General features: G+C 38.7%; 1 protein-coding gene across 3 annotated transcripts in view; it reads left to right on the forward strand.

Annotated features, from left to right (window-relative positions):
- CAPN15 (calpain 15) overlaps positions 1 to 21,401 on the forward strand; it is a 99,031-nt gene that overhangs the window by 52,770 nt on the left and 24,860 nt on the right. For all 3 annotated transcript variants that reach the window (XM_051968961.1, XM_051968959.1, XM_051968960.1), the window contains one exon: positions 15,397 to 16,882. In XM_051968961.1, coding sequence (XP_051824921.1) covers positions 15,397 to 16,882 — 1,486 coding nt within the window. The remainder of the gene's footprint in view (positions 1 to 15,396; positions 16,883 to 21,401) is intronic.

The raw sequence follows: 21,401 nt of genomic DNA on the forward strand, positions 1-21,401 counted from the left end.
TTGTTCCCCTTAGGGCAAGGAGATGGCATGAGATCTGTTTTTGTTTGTTTTTAAAATTAGGGTAGAACGAGCTCATACACATGGGTGAAGTTGGGAATAGTAAGGACAAGAGAAATGAGAGAAGACAGCTTATTAGATCTGTCATAGTTATTAGATCCTGTCCATAGCACTTACAAAAGCCTCAGATCCTCACTCTTAGGACTTGGAGCTAAATGTTATCAACTCCCAAACAACTAAGGGAACAGCAAATGTTTTCTGTCTAGATTTTCTGATTTAAGCTTTCTCTTTCCTTTTCCACTTCTACATCTCTGTGCGTGCTATATCTACCCCATGCTTGGAATGGTCTTCCCCAACATTTTCTGCCTATTAAAATCTATTCCTAAAAATTATCCTGGCATGGATTCTGTCAACACAAAGTTATTATTAAATAAAATTAAATTTAAAAAAAAAATCTATTCCTTCCTTTCGCCACCACTTCGAGTGCTCTCTCCCACAATGTCTTTCCTAATACAAGCCCTCCCCTACCCCTGCTTGTCCTCTATTAAATGTAATAAGTTATTCTGATTCACCTTGTATTTATTGCTGTTTGTGTCCCATCCACTTATTAGGTTGTAAGCTCCTTGAGGGTGTCTTGTTACTCTTTATTATCCTCATTACCTATTGCACAGTGCATTGAACACAGGCACTTAATAAAATGTTTATCAAATTGAGGTATTCTCTCACTTTGCCATTTAGCTAGCCTTTGTTTTGCAAAGGGATACAGACCAGTTTTCTTTTGAAGTGTATTTTCTGTGTCCTGAAAAATCTCATGATTCACAACTGATTTTTTTTTTTTGTAGTGTCAGTGTATGAATGTACCATTTCAGAGCATTTGCATCAAAAATTCTGTAAACGTATTTGCTGACTCCTCTGTAATGTTGATATGTATGTTGTCCAGGTTCCTGACACAGCATTTTCATTGCCAGACTTCTGCAGCTTCGTTTTCTAGTCTGACCTCAAAAGTAGACCTGTGAATACTTCAAGGAATGTCATTTCTCAGTGCTCTAGCCAATTGTCTCCAAAGTCCCCCAGCACCCACATTTTATCGGAGAGATAAAATGAGAATTTATAGAATTTGAAGCAAATTCATTATGAAAGATAGCAGGTGATGTAAGTTGGAGAACAGTAATGTGATGTTTCTGAAGATTTAGGGGGGTTGATTTGGTAGTAACTTAGTTCTATAGAACTTCCTCATGCTACTTTGGGAGAACCAACTCTCCCAGACTTAGAATTGTTGTGTTCTGGTCTTTTTCTTTTCCTTTTGTGTCACTCATAGTCACCTGGAACTTCTGCTAGAAAAATTTAGCTATAAAGGTCTTAGAATACTTTATTTCATCTATCCCATTGATGTGAATGGTGTGATTAAACCAGAGAGTTTTCTAAGGTATAAACAACTTATTTATTGATAATCTTAGTAATTGCTGCAAAAAATTTTATATTGGCTATCTCATCTGCATACTATATGGTTGTCTTTATTTGGATAGATGACTTCTTAAGTTTTTGTAATTCACTGAGAGGGAAGTTTCTTTTTGCCCAAAACCAGCTTTATTGACCGTATTTTCCTATTGTCAAACTTGATTTCTTAGACTTTTTTTTCATTCTTAATTTTCCTGCCTTGTACTATTTTAATTTGTTTTTAAATATGTTTTTGTTGATAAACTATTTCTTACATCTTCATAATTATGCTAGTATCTCTTTTCCTTTCATCCCGAGCAAACTATCTCATATAACAAATATTTTTTTAAAAAGGAAAAAAAGTTCAACACAACTGACCGAGATAATGAAAAGTCCTGAAAATATGTGCACTGTATAACACCTGTTCTCCCATCTCCCCCAAAGGTTGAATAAATTCTCATATCTCTTCTTTTAAATCCTGTTTCATATTTATGATTTTGTTCATATACATCTTTCCATACTTCTCTGTATTCATCACACACATCATTTATTACAGCACAGTAATACTCAGTTCATGTACCAGCATATGCTTAATCATCTCCAATTAATAGACATCAATTCCAATTCTTTATTATCACAAACAAGTGCTACTATAAATGTTCTAATATATATAGGAACTTTCTTCTTATCAGTGATTTCCTTGGAGAGAGTCTTTAGTTAAGAATATGGAATTTTAGTTCCTTTAGTTGTGTAATTCCAAATTGCTTTCCAAAAGGGTTGTATCTTTTCATAACTCCACCAACAGTGTATTAATGTCTATCATACTACAACTCCTCCAATGTTGACTCTTTCCAATTTTTGTCATCTTTGTCAATTTTCAAGTTGAACCTCAATTTGAAACCTCAAAGTTGTTTTGATTTGCATTTATCTTATTATTGGTGATGTAGAGAATTTTTTCATGTGATCATGAATACTTTTCAGTTTTTCTTTTCAAAACTGTTTTTCTTATCCTTTAACCACTTATCTTTATCTTTGGGATAATGGCTAGCAATCTTATATATTTTTGTTATTTCTTTATATAAATTGGATACAAAACTTTTTTTGGAGAAATTTGACATAAGAATTTCTTCCCCTCCCATTTAAGCACTTCCCTTACTGTTCTTACTAATGTGTCTATAGATGCTTTTTAGTTTCATGTAATCAGTTATCTGTTTTATCTTTTATCGTTGTCTCTATCTCTTCATCCTCTATCCATAGATCTGCTATCTCTTCTCATTTCTTTAATAGTATGATCTTTAATATTAAGGTCATATATCCATTTGCTATGTGGTACAAGGTGTAGGTCTAAGCCCAGTTTATACTAGCCTGTTTTCTAGTTTTCCCAGCAGTTTTAATCAGATAAAATATTTTTCTGCAGGTAGTTTGCTTTCTACTTTTGTCAATTTTTTCCATTGGCTTATGGAGTTTCATTGTTACTGATTCTCCCTAGTCTAGTCTATTCTGTTGATCTCTCTTTTAACCAATACCAGATGATTTTGATGACTTTATAATATAGCTATTTTATAATGTAGTATGAGATCTAGAAATCCTATCCTCTCTTCATCTCTACTTCTTTTTTCATCATTTCCCTTGATATTCTTTTGTTTTTTCAAATGAATCTTCTTATTATTTTATTAAGTTCTGTAAAGTATTCCCTTGGTAATTTAATTGATATAACATTAAAAGAAAAAATTATCTTTGTAGTCTTGTCATGGCCTAGTCATAAGCATTTAATATTTCTCCAGCTATTTAAGTTGTAGTTTTGGTTTTTTTAACAGCACTTTGAAATTAAACATATTCAAGTCTTTTGTGTGCTTTGGTAGATTGATCCCTAGATATTTTATTCATTTTGTAGTTCATAGGAATGAAATTTACTTTTCTACTATTTCTTATTATGTTTTTGTTTTTATTATATAGAAATGCAATTGATTGTTGAATTATGAAATAATGTGCTACTTTGTTGAAGCTATTTAGTTTTCTCAATTGAGGGAAGCAAATAAACATTTATATAACACTATGTGCCATTCACCCTGCTAAGCATTTTTTATGAATATGATCTCATTTGATATTCATGACAACACTGAAAGGTAGATACTGTTATTAGACCCATATTACAATTGAGGAAAACAGAATTAAGTGACTTGCTGGGATTATATAACGAATAAGTATCTAAGACCAGATTTGAACTCTGGTCTTCCTCACTCCACATCCAGCATTCTGGATCAGTGACATTGTTTTGCTCATTCCTTGAGATTTATCTCTAGATCATCATACCATTAGCAAATAGGGATAGTCCTATCTCATCTTTACTTACCTTTCTATTTTTAATTTCTTTCTTGTTTTATTGCTGTTGTTTGCATTTCTAAAACTATATCAAATAATATTAAGCAGAGTAGACATTCTTGTTTCATTCCTGTATTTATTATTAAAGGTTCTAATGTGTCTTCATTGCGTATGATGCTTGTTTGGGGTTTTAAATAAATGCTTTTTATATTATGCCTATACTTTTTAAGATTTTTTGCATAAAAGAGTGCTATGTTTTATCAGAAGTTTTTTAATAATCTATTCAGATTATAATGTGGTTTGGAATGTTTTTGCTTTTAATATGATTAATTATGTTAATGGTTTCCTAATGTTGAACTTCATTTCTGATATAAATCCCACTTGATCATAATGAATAATTTCTTGGATAAACCACTGTTTGACAGGATTAGGATTTTGCTTAAAAGTTTTGAGCTTTTTTTTTTTTTTTAATATGACCCTATTCCCTTATTTTCCCCTCATCCCATATCCCTTCTCTTGTTTGTAACTCTTTTCTCTCTCTTTTTTTGTTTCTTAAGTCCTTTTTATTTTGTACTTTTATCTAGTTATTTAATTCTTCCCTTTGTTTCCCTCAAGTAGATTTCCTTTTTTTCACTTTCCCTTCAATTTTTGTTCAGTAGGGGTGTGTGTGTGTGTGTGTGTGTGTGTGTGTGTGTGTGTGTGTAAAGTTTTTTGCATCACTTTCCAAAGAAGACTTTCCAAAGAAGATCTGAGAAATAAACTATCCTTTGTTCTTCTAATTTACTTATAATATCACTCTATGTCTCAATCATGAACCCAATACAAATACGGTATTATGTGTGGATCAATGCCTAGTTTCTACCATAGGAATTTCCAATTTTCCCAGCAGTTTTTGTCAAATAATGAGTTCTTATCCCTAAAGCTAGGGTCTTTGGGTATGTCAAACACTACATTACTATAGTTATTGCCTATTTTGTCCTGTGAAACTAACCTATTCCACTGATCAACTACTCTTGTTTCTTAGCCAGTACCAATGATTTTGATGATCACTGTTTTATAATATAGTTTTAGATTTAGTACAGAGGCCACCTTCATTTGCTTTTTTTTTTTTATTAGATCTCTTGGAATTTTTGATCTTTTGTTCTTCCAGATGAACTTTGTTATTACTTTTTCTAGATCTAAAATAAATTCTTTGGGAATTAGATTGGTATGGCACTGAATAAGTAGATTAATTTAAGTAGTATTGTCATTTTTATTATGTTAGCTTAGCCTACCCATGAGCACTTGATATTTTTCTAGTTGATTAGATCTGACTTTATTTGTGTAGAAAGTGTTTTGTAATTGTGTTCAAATAGTTCCTGAATTTGCCTTGGCAGGTAGACTCCCAAATGTTTTATATTACCTACAGTTATTTTAAATGGAATTTCTCTTTGTATCTCTTGCTGCTGGACTTTGTTGGTAATATATAAAAATGCTGATGTTTTATGTGGATTTAATTTGTATCCTGCAGCTTTGCTAAAGTTGTGAATTGTTTCTAGTAGTTTTTTAATGGATTCTCTAAGTATACCATCATATCATCTGCAAAGAGTGATAATTTGATTTCCTCATTACCTATTTTAATTCCTTTAATCTCTTTTTCGTCTCTTATTGACAAAGCTAACATTTCTAATACAATATTGAATAGTAATGGTGGTAGTGAGCAGTCATTGCTTCACCCCTAATCTTATTGGGAATGGTTCTGGTTTGTCCCTTTACATATGGTGCTTACTGATGTTTTTGACACATAATTTCTGTTTTAGAGGATTTGAGAAGTCATGAGCATCAGAAAAAAATGTGTCATCCACCATCTTGTTGGTCACATAAATCTCTTCCTCCACCTCCCACACCACTTGTGAAAACTGTGCCTATCTTCAACATAACCACAAATTATTACCATTTTAAAATACCATTTCATATTCAGATTCTTACAGTAGATGAGTAAACACAATATGCCTTGAACTCAACTAACAACATCATGGGAATGGACTTTATTATGATGTTGATTGCCAAGAAATAATGAATAGGTTCCCAGGCTTCCCATGCTTTCAGAGGTTTTGTGGGCATTATTCGCTAATTTATCCTGCACTGACTTGCACACAGTGGGTCCTGTAGCATTAGTGCATATAAGTTCATAGCTTAATAGTGAATTTGATATTGCATGGTTGTGGAGGAAGGCTACTTTGAGCACCTACTTCATATTCTCATATCCCCATGATCAGCATTCCCTGTCTTTGCATTGTTTTCACATGACAGATTTGTGTGCCTTTTAAGATATTTACCAATGCTGTCCAGTTCATTTTCCCAACATATTTAAGAGCTTTAACTTGTTCTCACATCCTTATTGATCAAGTTAATGGATGCTGTTCATTTAAAGCCACAAATAGTTCAAAAGTCTTTCTTTGTCCCATGGTGTCAACTTTTTCTTTCTTCTAATTTATTTGAGACAATAGATTGTAGAAAGAGCAGTAGTCTTGATGACAGAAGATCTGAGTATAATCCTAGGTTTACCATCTAAAAGCTATGAGTTGTTAAGCCCCTTAACCTATCTGAGCTTCAACTTTTTGCTCTGTAAACTGATGAAAATGTCAAATGAAATATTTTATAAAGTGTGTCTAGAAATTTGAGGATGTTTTTTGTTGGGTTTTTTACTTACCAGGAGTAGAATCAATTATTTTTATTTTCATTTCCCACCTCTTTTCTCTCTACCGTCTAGTCAAAATGGCAAAGAAATGGCTAAAAATGATGGAAGAACTAATAATAACTCACATTTCTATGGCACCTTGCAATTTACAAAACACTTTGGAAAGAGTCTTGGAACAAATTTAAACTGTATTGTGAGTCCTAAGGTAATTGAAAGTTGACATTAGTTAGAATGAAGACTGATAAAACTGAATCCCATTGAAGAAAATGACATGCCAGGTTAGGATTAGAACCTAAATATTCTGACATCTGAAATCAGCATATATACAATACCAAACTCAGAACATGGCTCTTCCATTTCTTCATTTTTATGGATGCTCAGTTCTTTCAGGGTGGGCATGGTGGAGAGGAAAGAGGATAGTTTTGGTGTTTCTCTTCTTTTCCCATTCTCTGCTTAATTTGAAGTTGGCTACTTGAAAGCAGGAATCAGAAAGGCAGTGGTTCTTTCTTAGAACTTTGTAATCTATGAGGCTGACCACCAAGATCTTTTGTTTGACCACAGGGAGTGAAATGATGCTAGTTCTTAATCAATAGTCCCTGTCCTTCCTGTTTCATTTCATTTCTCTTGGGAGTCTTCTGACCCTTGTAGGAATTGTGGGAAGGTCCCAAATGCCACTGCTGTTTTTGCTGAGCTGATAGTTCCTAAGGCTTTTTATTATCCAAACAAAAATTACATTTTTTAGCCATGGTGGTAGTTCTTCAGTAGAACTTGGCTGTGATGACTAAACATTGAATGTCCTACCCCTGAAGGCTTGAGGCCCCTTGTTCACAATTGATCTTGGCCACAAGTGATAGCCTTTGAAAGTTTGGGATCCTCTTTGTGCTCTCCCCAGGAGATACTGAGGACATTTTAAATTTACTTTGATTAATACTTATTGAGTGCTCTTGGGGCATATAGCATATTATAATATTAGGTGGTAGAAAAGGAAATCCAATTTTAATTCTAGGCTAAAGAAGAGAAGGTCACTATAGGAAAATATAATTTTCCTTTAGTAGAGAATCCAATGTTGTAGCTGAATTTTTTTGTCTTAGGTCTTGTTAAGCATTTGAGTCTTCCACCAGGAATCAGAATAAGACTGCCCATGCCATAGTCTTAGAGATTTCCCATGTATAAGCTGTCCCAGGTAAAGGGTCTTTGAAGACTAATTGCTTTTTTATTTTATTTTTTGTCTATAATTTTATGGGCATTTATGAAATTCATCTAGGTAAAGCCTATAGAGAGTTATTTACATAGACCAGATGTGTTTCTAGTTCAATTCCAGATTAATAATGATGTTGCTAATCAAAATAGAACATTATAGTAATTTATCACTAGAGGCTTTTGCTACAAAGTAATAAGAAGTTATAAAGATATAATCTTTCTTGTTAGGGTAATTTGGTGGTGAGGAAATAGAACACCTTGAATATAGACAACCAAAGCCAGATATTGCCTATTTCCTATGAGCCAAAGCCATCTCTTTCCTGTTGAAGAGTTCAGGAGGACTATGGATTTGTACAGTTGGGGTGAACTATCGCTATGTAGTTTAGTGTCAGAAAATATATCTTTTTGAATCTTTCTGCTGAAGATTATTTCCTAATTTTTAAGCCTTTTTGAGTGTTTTCTCTTCTAAAGATTATTTCCTGATTTTTTTTCTCTTTTCTTTTTTACTTATTTACTGAGTCACAAAGCCATGTTCCAGAAACATATAGCAGAGAAGAGAGTGACTCAGAACCAAAGCACAGGGAATGCCAAGACCTCATCCATAACTTTACCAATCCTACAAACATCCTGGAGCCACAGCCTAAAAAGAAATTTGCAAACCTGCCTTCCAGCCCTTGAGTCCTGAAGTTTGAGCCTGGGAAGGTTTATCACAGCTGTCCACTTCATTCTGGCTCCATACATAGTTCTGTTTCTCTCCAATTCTAGGTTTTCCCCATCCTCCCTCTGGGATAATGGTGGTTACACTGAATGAGGCCCAGTAATAGTTTTGTAAAGCCTGTGTGCAGAACCTGAGAAGCCATGGGAGAGACCTAGACCCCAGAGTGTTATATCTTGGAATTCAGCAAAAAAGGGATTATCACAGGGGTTTGCTCTGGAGCTCTGGGAAATAATAGTGTTGCTTGAGGGAAAAACAAATGAGATTTTTTTAAAAAAAGAAACAAGTTTTCTTCCTTTGTGAACCAGAAGGATTTGTTTGGAATGTATCATGTTAGACAATTCAGTCTTCATACCTTGTTAAGATGAACAATTGATTTTTCCACTAGAAAGAGTGACTACAACAGATTTAAAGGATGTTTTGAGGTATGGAAGGCCTTTTTCTCCCCTTTCTCCTCTTCTCCTTATCCTCTTACCTGAATTTTACCATAGAAAATAACATAGAGAATAATTTAGCAAAATCTACCTTGCTCTAGGCAAATACACATTTTGATATTAAAGGTAGGAATCCCTTGATTTTGAATCCCCTTTACCCCCCTGCAGTTCTTTCATGGTTCATCCTTTTTTCACTCAAATTATAAAGCTAACATCCCGTGAGAATCTCTCATGTTCCAGAGCTGCTTTGGCAAAGAGTGTATTTGACCAGCTGGTCTCCCTATAAATTGTCCTTATCTGTAAAGAAGTTATACAGTGGAAAGCTCCAGTCCCAGGAGAGAACTTTGTTCTTAGGTCCTTTTAGGTGAAGCTGGCATGAGTAAAGAAAAGCATATTCCTTGTTTAAAAGAGAGAAATTAATTCTACTATTTTTTGTCTCTGAAATAAAAAAAGCAAAATTTGCAGGAGTTGAACCAAAGGGCACATTCTCCTAACTTTGCCCATAGCTCCTCTTTTCACCCAGACACTGAAGCCCCTCTGGGGCCAACCTATAGGTCTTAATTAAATATAATGGTGTGTTTGTGATGAGTCTCTGTTAGCAATACAACAATACAGCTGGGCTTAATATTGTTTTCTTTTCCCCTGGGAAGTGAAACCAGGTCTGCCCCCCTGTTGCTTTGCTCCTGGCACCACCTCATCCTGTCCCCTCCCACTGAGGCCAGTGTGTCCTGATTGAGTCAAGGGGCATTTGCAGGTATTAATTTGATCTCTACTTTTGTACTTTTTCTCTCCTCTCCCACCTCTTACTTTTGTTAGGTTTTCTTGATGCATGGCCAGGCCCTTGGGTTAGGTGGCATTTGTGTTGAAAGCTTGTTATTTCCTCACACTAGTTACTTTTTTTAGTCAAAATACAGTTGTCTTCTGAAACCTCTGTGGATTCTAAGCCAGAATGACAAGGACATCTGTCAGCCAGAGATCTAGGAGTATCTAAAAGAGAAGATGGGCTTAGTTAGGTTGTGTTGTTTGTTGTCACATCATGATATTATTTCATTTGCTCTTGAACATGGACCTCATTGAGTCTCTGTCTTTACTTGTTTACTCAAAAACTTCTCTGATTACAGAATACTAACACTACCTGGATCTCCCATGACCTCTAGATCACAAGAAAAAAATAGAGTCTCAGGGAAATTTATTCTTAATTTCCCAGAAAATTCATTGTAGTTCCCATGTCCTGTTGGATCAGTATATAAGCAGAGAAGTCCTGTTCCTTGTTTTCTCCTGCTTTCCAAATGGTTTTTGTAACCAAGTACTTAGGGACTGAACAAGCAGTAGTTTCATTTAAAGAAAGGGGATCGTTTAAGCTTTGGACACCTTCTGGAGTTATATTGAAGCCATTATAAACAACTTCAGGGATTCCACCCTCAAACCTACAGTATGTTCCTTCAGCAAATTCCCTTTTGCCTTCTCATTTTTCTCACTGCTCCAGAACCAGGATATCTTTATGGTCTCTTGGACACAACTTCAAAGACCTTATGGAATTAAGAAAATATTGGCAAATTAGACTGGTTCTCTGGGCCTTGGAAACTAGCTGACTTATGAGGTCAAAATTGGACATTAGCCATATAGCACTCACCCCAGTGCCTCCTTTCAAACTGAAGCTCTATAAGTTAAGGCTGGGGCTTCATAGAGTGGCAGCTGGATAGGAAGATACAAATTCTAATACTGATTTCCTGTGAGACGTTGGGAAAATGAGGCTAATAATCCTTATATTTCTTGCAGGAGTGTTGTACTCCAGTGACTCTTTGATCTCCTCCTCAGTGTGCATTTGCTTCACTGGTTCAGATTGCTACTCATTTACACTCCTATCATGGGATTCTTATCCTGTGTAGTTTCATAGATCCTGCTGTGAGGAACCACCTAATGTATTAGAGGCCTTTCTTTACATCTTTTTCATTTTGAGGGTATCAGTCGAGCCTTTGGGCTAGGTATCAGTACTCCTTCACTTTTGTCTCATGATCAACTTCTTTACTAATTGCACGTTTCTTAGATGTGAGGGGACCTCAAAGTCAAGAAGACCCAGATTTAAAGCCACTTATGACATGCTGATTTTGTAACTTGAAACAAATTATTCAGTCTCTCAGTAACTGCTAGGCTATTCTATTAAGGTTATGGACTGCAGAACAGTTGCCTCGGCTACACGGTGGAGGAAGTTTCTTCCTTAGATGCACTGCATCAATGAAATTATAGATGTGAGAGGAAAAATCCCTTTTTTCACTTGTGGACTGTAAGTAATCACTGAAAATACTCTGTAGCATAATATTTTACAAATATACACATAATTATTATTAAGTACTGCATAATTTCCTAAATGCTTGCGTACTCTCTGCTGTTCACTTCATTGGTTTTCTGTATTGCATCTATTTGCTGCCCAATTATGTATGGATGTCTTGATTCAACAAGATGACCACCCATAGGTAGCCAATAGGCATTTTACATCCATTTAGTTGGTTCTTTATGGATTACTAGATAATCTTATGTTTCATCATGGGGACCTTTTCATGTTCTAGAACTCAGAGCTATCAGAACAATATTATTTACAAACAAAATCTAAGAGTCGTCCTCTTCCTTTTGGATCTTTGTAAGACATCATTCATGATGGAAGTAAACACCTTTAGTAAATATATTTATATCTATATATGTATATATAGATATATATATGTAGATAGATAGATATATATAGATATACCTTCTTCATGTTAAAGAGAGTCCCTGAACAGAGTGATCTTCCTCTCTATTCTGTACTACTCAGGGTGCTCCAGAGACCTTGAGAGGGAATGAGCTTTCTAGTGAGACTGGATAACTGTTTTTCAAGAGTGTAGTAGAGAGCACATGTTCTACTTTTCTAAGGTCATTTCCAGATTCATCCTTCTAAGTACTGCTAGATTATGGCCAGACAAGTCTGGCTTCCCTCTCAGGAATTATCTTTTTTACTTTTCAATAGATCTAATATCTCTTAGGATTCCTGCTTCATCATATATCTCTGTCATCCTCCTTGCAACCATCCCTTGACTGTAGGTAGGTGAGATGAAGAATAGAAGAACTATTTCTACACCTTTGACAGTAATAATTCTTTCATCTTACTAGTTCATCAGAGCTCATTCACCATTAACTTAGAATTGTGGTTTAGGTTAGAGTTTTTGCCATAGACTCTATATGTCTGTGTGTGTGTAGTTTATTAGGTGAGTGACCGATATTTCAAGTAAGAGAGGCACATAAAAAGCCAGCATCTAAAGTAATCACAATAATAACACTGGTCACTGGCCAGGGGATTTTCTTTACTTTGAATATTTGTGTCAAGTGCCAAGAAATAAAGGAAATTCTTTGGTTCCCAAAACCAAAAGTACTGAAGTAAGTAGCCTCCCTGTAGGGTTGCTAAGCAGCAGGTTTGTGTTCTTGGAGAGATCAAAAGTGGTGAATTTTGCTTTCCCTCATTCTGTCCCAAAGAAGAGGGAGACTAATCAGTTTTTCCAAGTTTGCCCAGTTGAGAAGCATTCTTGAAATGTATATAGACTTAGTAAATGGGTTCATATAAGGAACTGAATCTTAAAGCATTTTCATTTTATATTTCCATAAGAAGCAAACTCTAATTTATCGCTCTCCATCTCTCCCTAAAAGAAATATATATTACTGAAGAATTAAAAATTCATTTTCTCACTCCCATCCATTAAAGCCCTGTTCTATTGTTTCATCATAGTATAAAAGCAATCATGGGTTCTTGAAGGCTGTGCCAGTAGAATACTCATTCTGGAAAAGTTTTGGCTGTAGAGTGAGCAGCAGACAGGTGTGTCTGTCGTTTGAGGACTAGTCTAAGTTCATTCCCAAAAGTATCAGTGAGATGCTAAGACTTTTCTGCCATAACATTATCATACAGTTATCAAAGACCATCTACAGCAATTGTAGATTATTTATAATCTGCAGAAATTTACACAATACCCACAACAATGAAATCCTGAATCCCTAAGTTACTATAATGTCTTCTCTGTGATAAGAGTCAGAATGGACCTATACAAATTCCATTGTGTTCCCCTCCCAAGTTTAGAAAGAGAACATGATACAACTGTAGTAAACATCTGAGTCTCTTGGTTTGTTATGATGTAACCAGTACTGATACCACATTGAACAGTTCTCTCTTTGTCCAAATAATCATACCATTGGTTCCTTTCAGGTCTTCTCCCCACTCACAACTAGCTGTTTGTGGTCTAATGGGATCCAATCTATAAGTTGAATACCCCACTTAATGGAACGTTGTTTGAAGTCTATCTGCCCTATAATGTGTCTCATTTACAAGTGATCCTACATTTTTTTTTTTTTTTTGCTATGTACTCCCTGTCTTCAGATTCATGTTCCCTATTTTGTCAATATGAATATGGAGCAAGGTACCTTAGAATTTACCTATTAGAGTTGTCCATGACCTTTGACCACAGAATGTCAGAATTAAAGGGACTTGCTCATTTTACAGATGAGAAAACTGAGTCACAGAGAGGAGAAAGGTGATCCTAGTGCTTTGGGGACAGTACATTAACAATTGGGCTCTGTTGTCTTGGCTCAGCAACAATATTAACTTACTACTAAGTAAAGGGCCTCCAGGAGGTCATCATTATTGCTGTTGTTTTATTATTGTTTATAGTTAAACATTTATTGAACATCAATAGTCAGCTAAGTGCTGTGTAGAATGCAGAATCAGGCACAGCCCTTGCCATGGGGAGCTTCCATAGGATGTAACATTGACAAGGACCTCAGAATTCATCCAGCCCAATATTCTCATTTTGTGGATGGAAAGTGAGGTGCAGAGACATTAAATAACTTGCCCGATGTCATACAGGCAATAAATCCACATGCTCTGACTCCAGTGTGCTTTTCTAACTCTGCCATGCCAGTGGGAAGATCTAGGGAAGGAAAAGAAGGAGATAGGCTGAACAGGGGGTGTCAGGAGGACTCAAGAAAGGCAGTGTGATTTGATGCAAAGAGTACCAAATGTGGACTTAGAAGTTCTAGGTTTGAGTTCTGGCTTTACCATTTTTTGTATGATCTCTGATTAATTATTTCATCTTACTTGAGTCTTAGTTTCTTTATTTATAAAATAGGAGGAAATACTTTCACTTTAACTACTTTGTTGATTTGTTCTGAGGAAATCGGTTTATAAAATTACTGACATTATCTTTGTGACTCTGGGATTGGATGTGACATTATAACATTATCATCATCCAGCTCACACCTTGAAGCCACCACTTGGGCCTGGGGTTTGAATAAGAAAGAGCTAGTGAAAGGTCAAGTTAGAAATATCTTGGTCTCTGGTGAAGCAACAAACTAGAACATAAGTGTAGGAATGGGAGCAGATTGACCTGGGTTTCGCCTCAGAATGGCAGCTGGGGCACACCTATCTCTTCCTCTGACCCCACTTTTAGCTCTTTTTTTCTTTGATGTTTCTTTTATGTTCCCCCACTTTGAGTTTCTCTAATTATACTCCCTCTTTCATATCTTCCCCTTCTTTTACCTGTTCCTACCCAAACTCACCTTCTCTTTATCTCTTAGATATCTTCCTAGATATCTCTTAGTATCTTCCTTTTCCTCTTTCTGTCATCTCTAGAAAAACATCCTTGGATCCACAGTGAGGTTGGTAGGGTGTAGGAGAGTGCTGAGAAAAGGAACACATGGCTGCACCTTGTTGAGGCTTTTGGTCCTGCAGAGAAGCTTCTGCAGCCTCATGGTGGATTGTGGAAATATCATTCAGCCTCTGGTAGATTTAGGGTTTGACTTCCAAAGAGTAAAAGAATCAGAGATTTAGAACTGGAAGGGACCATAGAAGTCCCCAACTTCTTCATTTTATAGGTGAGGAAACTGAGGTATAGAGACAGAGAGTTTATGACTTGCTTAATTCATACAGCTTGTATGTACCTGAGGTGGGGGAAAGTGGGCAGCTGAATTGGTTCTTAATGGAATTCAGTCATGAAGTTGGAAGGGACTTCAGAAATTATTTAGTTAGTAATCTCCCTCCTCCTTCCCTTATGTGATAGTTCATCTTTTCGGTAATCCTTACACATAGTAAGCACTTAATAAATGCTTGCAAATTAATTGATTCTTGAAGACCTCCAGTGACCAGGGAAATCATAGTCTTAGTGAAACAGATTGTTCTGCTTTTGGATAGCTCTAATGGTTAGAATGTTTTTTCTTATGTTGACCTGTTTCTCCCCTGGTCATTCCCAACCCTCCCTTCAGTCTCCTCAAAAAACAACAACAAAATCCTTCTACTTGTTGATCTTAGAGTTTCCTTCTGGTACCAAGCAGCACAAGGGCAGACAGTCCTCTAGCTTGTAATCTCTTCATCTTAGTGCCCTTTTCTTTCTGCTGATGTGAATTGGATATCCTCAGTTTTCCTATCCCTAAAGTGCGAATTGAGTTGGAGACTGCCCCAGAACAGCCCGAACACATCTGGACTCCCATCCCCTCAGAATCTTGGGATTGGAGGCCAGCAGTAGGTCGGGAACCCAAGTCCTTCTCATCTCTACCAGTCACCTATGCGTTGGAAATGACACCTGTTCCTTCTTTTGCAGCCACACCCATTCGCCTGGTTCTATGGCCGCAGTCCGGGAATGGTCCTGTACCCGGTGCACTTTCCTGAACCCTGCAGGCCAGCGCCAGTGTTCCATCTGTGAGGCCCCCCGACAGAAGCCTGACCTAAACCACATACTGAGGCTCAGTGTGGAAGAGCAGAAGTGGCCCTGCGCCCGCTGTACTTTCAGAAACTTCCCAGGCAAAGGGGCCTGTGAGGTGTGTGGCTTTGCCCCAGACCCTCTGCCAGGAACGTCCCCACTCCCCATCATCAATGGGGTCCTCCCCAAGCCCCCCACAATCTCCGTGGAGCCCAGAGGAAGCTGCAAGGAGGAAGCAGTGCTGAAGGTGGAGGCTGGAGAGTCAGGAGGAAAAAGCCCAGAGGAAGTGGAGCCGGAAGGCGGCTGGGCCTGCCAGCGATGTACCCTCCACAATACCCCAGTCGCCAATTCCTGCTCTGCCTGTGGAGGCCCACGAAAGCTCTCGCTGCCCAAGATTCCCCCCGAGGCGCTGGTGGTCCCTGAGATCATTACTCCTGCGGGCTTCCACGTTGCCCCTTCCCCTCCACAACCCGGCCTACCCACAGATCCCTCTGAGGCTGACTCCATCTCAACGAATCAAGATCCAGCTGCTACTGAGCAAGAGCTCCCCAAAATGCCATCATTCAGCCCCTTTTCCCCGACCCTGCAGAACAACCCCGTCCCCAGAAGCCGCAGGGAGGTGCCTCCCCAGCTACAACCACCGGTGCCTGAGGCTTCCCAGCCCACAACAGTCCCCGGGCCCAAAGGGTCCCCCCAGGGGCAGGTCCGAGCCCCCCCCACCACCCGCTTCCAAGAAATCCTGGCTAGCAAGCGCCTCAGCGTGCTGGAGGAGGAGGCCGAAGCCAGTCCGCCTCTGTGGAGGTGCCTCTCCTGCTCCCTGCACAATCCTGCAGGCAGCTCCAGGTGTGACAACTGCGGTGCCCCCCAGGGCAGTGACATCATCGACTTGACGGGGGACGCTGTCCGCTTCACCCCCGCCAGCCCCTCCAGCCCCGACTTCACCACCTGGTCGTGTGCCAGATGTACACTTAAGAACCCCACTGTGGCTCAGAAGTGCAAAGCCTGCGGCTCCTCCAAGCTGCACGGCTTCCAGGAGCACGGGGGTGGGGCCTCCACGGGAGAGCCCACCGCCCACTGCCCGGACTGTGGTGCCGACAAGGCAGGGGACTGCTGTTGCGGCCGGGCCCCCTCTGCCCGGAAGGCCGCCCGGCTCTTCCCCGCCCAGCCCCCGCCACCCCCTGAGTGGGCCTGCCCGGCCTGCACCCTGCTCAATGAGGCGAAGACCAAGAACTGTGCCGCCTGCCACACCCCGCAGGGCTGCCTGGCCCAGCGCAAGGGTGCCAAGCCCCTGACGCGCAGGGAGAGCATGCACGTGGAGAAGCGCCGCCAGACCGACGAGGGCGAGGCGAAGGCTCTCTGGGAGAACATCGTCTCCTTCTGCCGGGAGGCAAGTAGGGGGCAGCCTGCGGGCTGGGGGGGAGGGCGCGGCCTGCCGGGGCCTTCCCCTTTCCTCGCTCTGAGGCCTGGCTTTCTCTCACTGCTTCCCCCCCATTCTTCCCTCGATGCCCCCGCTTCTGCCTCTGCTGCCACCCCTTCCTGGGCTCTGCAGTCTGGTGCTGTCGGATGGGGCCTTGTCTTTGTTCTTTCACCACATTGTAGTTTCACTAAGTGCCCACCTTTGGCTCAGGGCTTTGACTGAGTCACAGAGAAACACCTGGGTCAGGTGCAAGGTAAGGCAGTTCCACCTGTCAGGGACAAGCCCTTATGTCATTCATAGCAGGTAGAGGTCTGGGGTCTACTTTTTATCTGGACTGAATGTCCACTGTTGATTTCCATGTATGAAAAGCAAGCTTTCCCCATTCAGGTGCCATCAACTCACATCAGACTTGTAATATATTCCTGTCACCCCTGGGGATAGTGGGGGAAAGCTGATTTAGTCCCCTAATCTTCCCAATCTCTAGTCACATGGAATCAGAAAGAATCATGAGATCAGAGGAAATTTAGAATGGAGCAGCCTCCAGGTCATTTTAGCTAGTCAACCCTCAGCTTTGGGGGGAAGGGTCTTTAAATATCCCCGAACATCAGCCCTTGGAACAATTACCAAGCCCTGCCAATCATTCATTTTCAAGTTCTGCAGCTGTAGCAGTTGTTTGACTGCAATGTCTGCATTGGATTCGGCCCTCCCCCTCCTGGTCACCCACTGCCACCTCTTCTTACAGGGATGAGTCTAAGAGAACAGAAGCAGCTGTCAGCAACGCACATGCTCAGAACCCCTCCCCACACCCTGACTCACATTTCCATGGAAACAAAACCAGAAGGGAGTAGAAGGGAGATGCAGAGTATGTTTTTCATGAAGTCCAGTGACTGATTTTTCATAAGCCTGACTGCTTAATTTCCACTGGGCTTAACCCAGCTATATCTCCTTCAGCCCTGAGCCCATCAGCTGAAACTCAATGTAATGACTGGTCTGCTCTGAGGGAAGTCCATTGTGGGTCCCTAAGGTCTCTCCCTGCCTGCCAGAGTCCCCAGGGAGTGAGGTGTAACAGGGGCCTCTGGTGACGAAGCCTACTCTGCTCCTGTGACTGGCCTCCTTGCCTGTTTGGCAGGTGCAGTTTTGCTCATCTGCAGCCTAGATATCATTCCCTAAAAAGCTGATCCTGACAGGGATTAGGTCATGTATGGCTTGCTTCAGAGAGAATTGTGGGATTCAACATCAGTAACTGTTGGAGTCAGAATGAGCCGCTCAGCCCAGTTAGTCTGTCCTTGCCATCACTCAAACAGCAAAAGACTTTTTTTTTTAATGTGCTTAATAATTTAATTGAAGATTAGTCATATTGTTACCCTGTTGGTAAGTCAAAATCATTGCCAAGAAAAAGAGCTTTGAGGAATCAGGATGCAGTGTCAGGCACGGCCCAGAAGGGAGAGCATGGACACCTAGTATGACTGAAGGGCTTTGGACAAGGTAAAGACCAGTCAAGAAGCCCGGCTGGAAAGCAATTAGAGTCCTCTCAGTTTGCTTTTGACTTTGTTCTTGTGATAAGAAGGAAGTCTGGGGAAATAACTTGCTCTTGGGTATTCTTAGGCATTTGTCGTATGCTGACCTAAAACAAGGCCTGGAATGGGTTCAGCTTTGACAAAAGAGAGATTTTGTTTTTGTTTTGTTTTGTTTTTTAATTCGTTTATTTTTAATTCACATTGCTTTATGAATCATGTTGGGAGAAAAAAATCAGAACAAAAGGAAAAAAACATAGGAGAGAAAAAAAGTGTTTTTGTTTTGTTTTTAAACTGTTTTTGAGAGAAGAGGAAAATCAAAGAAAGTCTGTGGTTCAATGAGGGTAAGACTGTAATACTAGAAAAAAGGCAGACTTGGCTCAGCTCTCACTTTGCTTATGTATCCTATGCCAAGGACAACAATCTTTTGACGGGAAAGATTAAAGCAAAGATGGAAATTGATCCCAAAATTAGTATAGATTAAAGCCGGAAGGAATTATATCCCATTGGATGAAAAAAAACTGGAGGATGTGATGGCTGACCTTTAGCCCCAATCTTTAAAAGATGATGAAAAGGAGCAAGGTGAATGATATCCCAGTTTAAAAAAAAAAAAAAAGAGGAGGGAAGAACAAACTTTTGGTTATTGAAGCTGACTACAATTCTTAACAAAAATTCTGGTATATTTTATTAAGGGAATGGCTAGTGAACTCATGGGAAAGGAAATGGTGATGAATAAGTCACCCTAACTTCATCCAGAACAGATCACATACCAAATATCTCCTGTTCTTTTTTGTTTGTTTGTTAACAAGATTACTACATTAGACTTTAGCAAAGAATTTTTTTTTACTTTTTTTTTTAGTATTTTATTTTATTCTCAGTTACATGTAAAAATAATTTTTGACATTCGTTTTTAAAACTTTGAGTTCCAGATTCTTTCTCTTCCACCAGAATTCAGGCAATTCAATATAGGTTATAAATGTGTAATCATATAAAACATCTCCATAACAATCATGATGTGAAAGAAAACACAGACCAAAAAAAGAAGGAAAAAAAGCCCAACTCTCAAGAAAAATAAAGTGTTTAAAGAAAAAAAAAGGCATGTTTCAATCTGCATTCAGACACTCTCAGTTCCTTCTCTGAATATGGATAGCATTTTTCTGGATAGCTTTATGAAATGACTTAAGGATTTATGATTGACCTCTGAAGATGAAAAGGTTTATCACTGGTATATTTATAAAATTCATAGAATAACAAAGCTGGAAAGGAAAGCTATCTTATATTGGGTGGTATCAGAATACAAAAGACTTATATACTAGAACATTGGAGTGAATCTAATAGAATAAAAGCAACATGAAGATGGGAAAGGTGTTTGACTTGGGTCAAGAAGACTGAGCTTCAAATCCTGCCTCAGATATTTACCTTAGTCAAGTTCCTGACTTTGAGTTAGTCACTTAGTTTCCTTTTTTATAAAATGGATATAAAAATAATAGCACTTCTCACAGGACTTATGACAATCAAATAAAATATATAAATTTCTTTGTGCACCTTAAAGCACTATTAAATATCACTACTTTAATTTAATAGCAAACATAAAGTCTTACACTTAGGTTAAAAAAAAAAAAAAAACTTCACAAAATAGGAAGGTTTGATTAGTAAATAGTCCATTTAGAAAATCTGAGTTGGTCAGCATGTGATAAAACTTACAGAAAAAGTGAATGCAATCTTAGACTGCATTGAGGAGAGGTGATCACTAGAGAGGTGATAGTTCTACTATCTACCTCTCTGATCAGATTATATCTAGAGTGTTTTGCTAAGTTCTGTGTACTCTGTTTGAGAAAGGATGTTGACAACCTGGAGATTTTCCAGAAGTCACTGACCATGATGATAAGCAACCTTGAGAACTCTGCGATATGAGTCAACTAAAGGATCTGAGGAAAAAAGAAGACTTAGCTAGAATAGCTCTCTTCAAGTATCAGAAGGAAGAACTGTGATACAGAAAAGGTATTAAATGTGTGGCCTCAGAAGGCAGAATTAGGATCATTAATTAGAAGTTGCTAAGAGGCAAATTTAAGCTTAATATGAAGTAAACTTTTCCAACAATTAAACCTGTTATAAAAATGGGCTGTTTTGGAAGGTTGTGGATTCCCCTTCATTGGAGGTCTTCAAACAAAGATCAGATGATCATTTATAATATATGTTATACAGAGGATTCGGTTCAGACATAGGTTGAACTATATTGCCTACTGAATCCTTTCTAACTTTGAAATTATATTTCTTTGGAGTACCACATCTGAGATCCTCTACTTTTCAGAAGAAAGTGGATGGTAAGTTTTGCTTCAGAATGAGGGGAAGCCAGAATTCATCAAGTTATAGATACAGTAAGGCAAGATCTCTTAGATTCTGAGGTTCATCAGTCAGCTATAATATTGGGCATGTAAAGGGCCCATCATCTATGGAATGGTTTTTCCCATCCTCCAAAGAATCTACTGAAAGAACTTAAGGCCAACAAAATAAGTGACTCCCCCAGTATCATTCAGAAAGCCAGCGGCAGAAAAGTTGACTCTAAATGTCCCTCTCCACTATGCAGCAGGAGGGCTGCTCTCCAGGATCCTGCAGCTTCCAGAGAAGATCCAAATGAGAAAAGGACCTCAGGGTCTGGTTATCCAATATAGCAGCTCCTGTTGGGGAGAAGGAGTAAAGAGACTTGTGTTTATTTGTGATCTTAGGCTATATGAAATAAAATAGAAAAAAAATGTTTTTAAATCTTATCTACGTAGTGGCACCTGATCTGTGCTTTGAAAAGAAGGTAGAAATTTTTAAGAGGAAAGAGGAAAGGAAGGAGTACATTCCAGACACAGGGAACCACTTCTGCAAAGGGAATGGAGGCAAAAAACAGACTGCTGTGTAAATTAGAGAATACCTAGCAGACCTGTTTGACTGGAATGGAGAGTAGATTAATAATGATGATGGTGGTG

Source organism: Antechinus flavipes, chromosome 1 (genome assembly GCF_016432865.1).
Source record: "Antechinus flavipes isolate AdamAnt ecotype Samford, QLD, Australia chromosome 1, AdamAnt_v2, whole genome shotgun sequence".
In the NCBI taxonomy this organism is placed as follows: domain Eukaryota; kingdom Metazoa; phylum Chordata; class Mammalia; order Dasyuromorphia; family Dasyuridae; genus Antechinus; species Antechinus flavipes.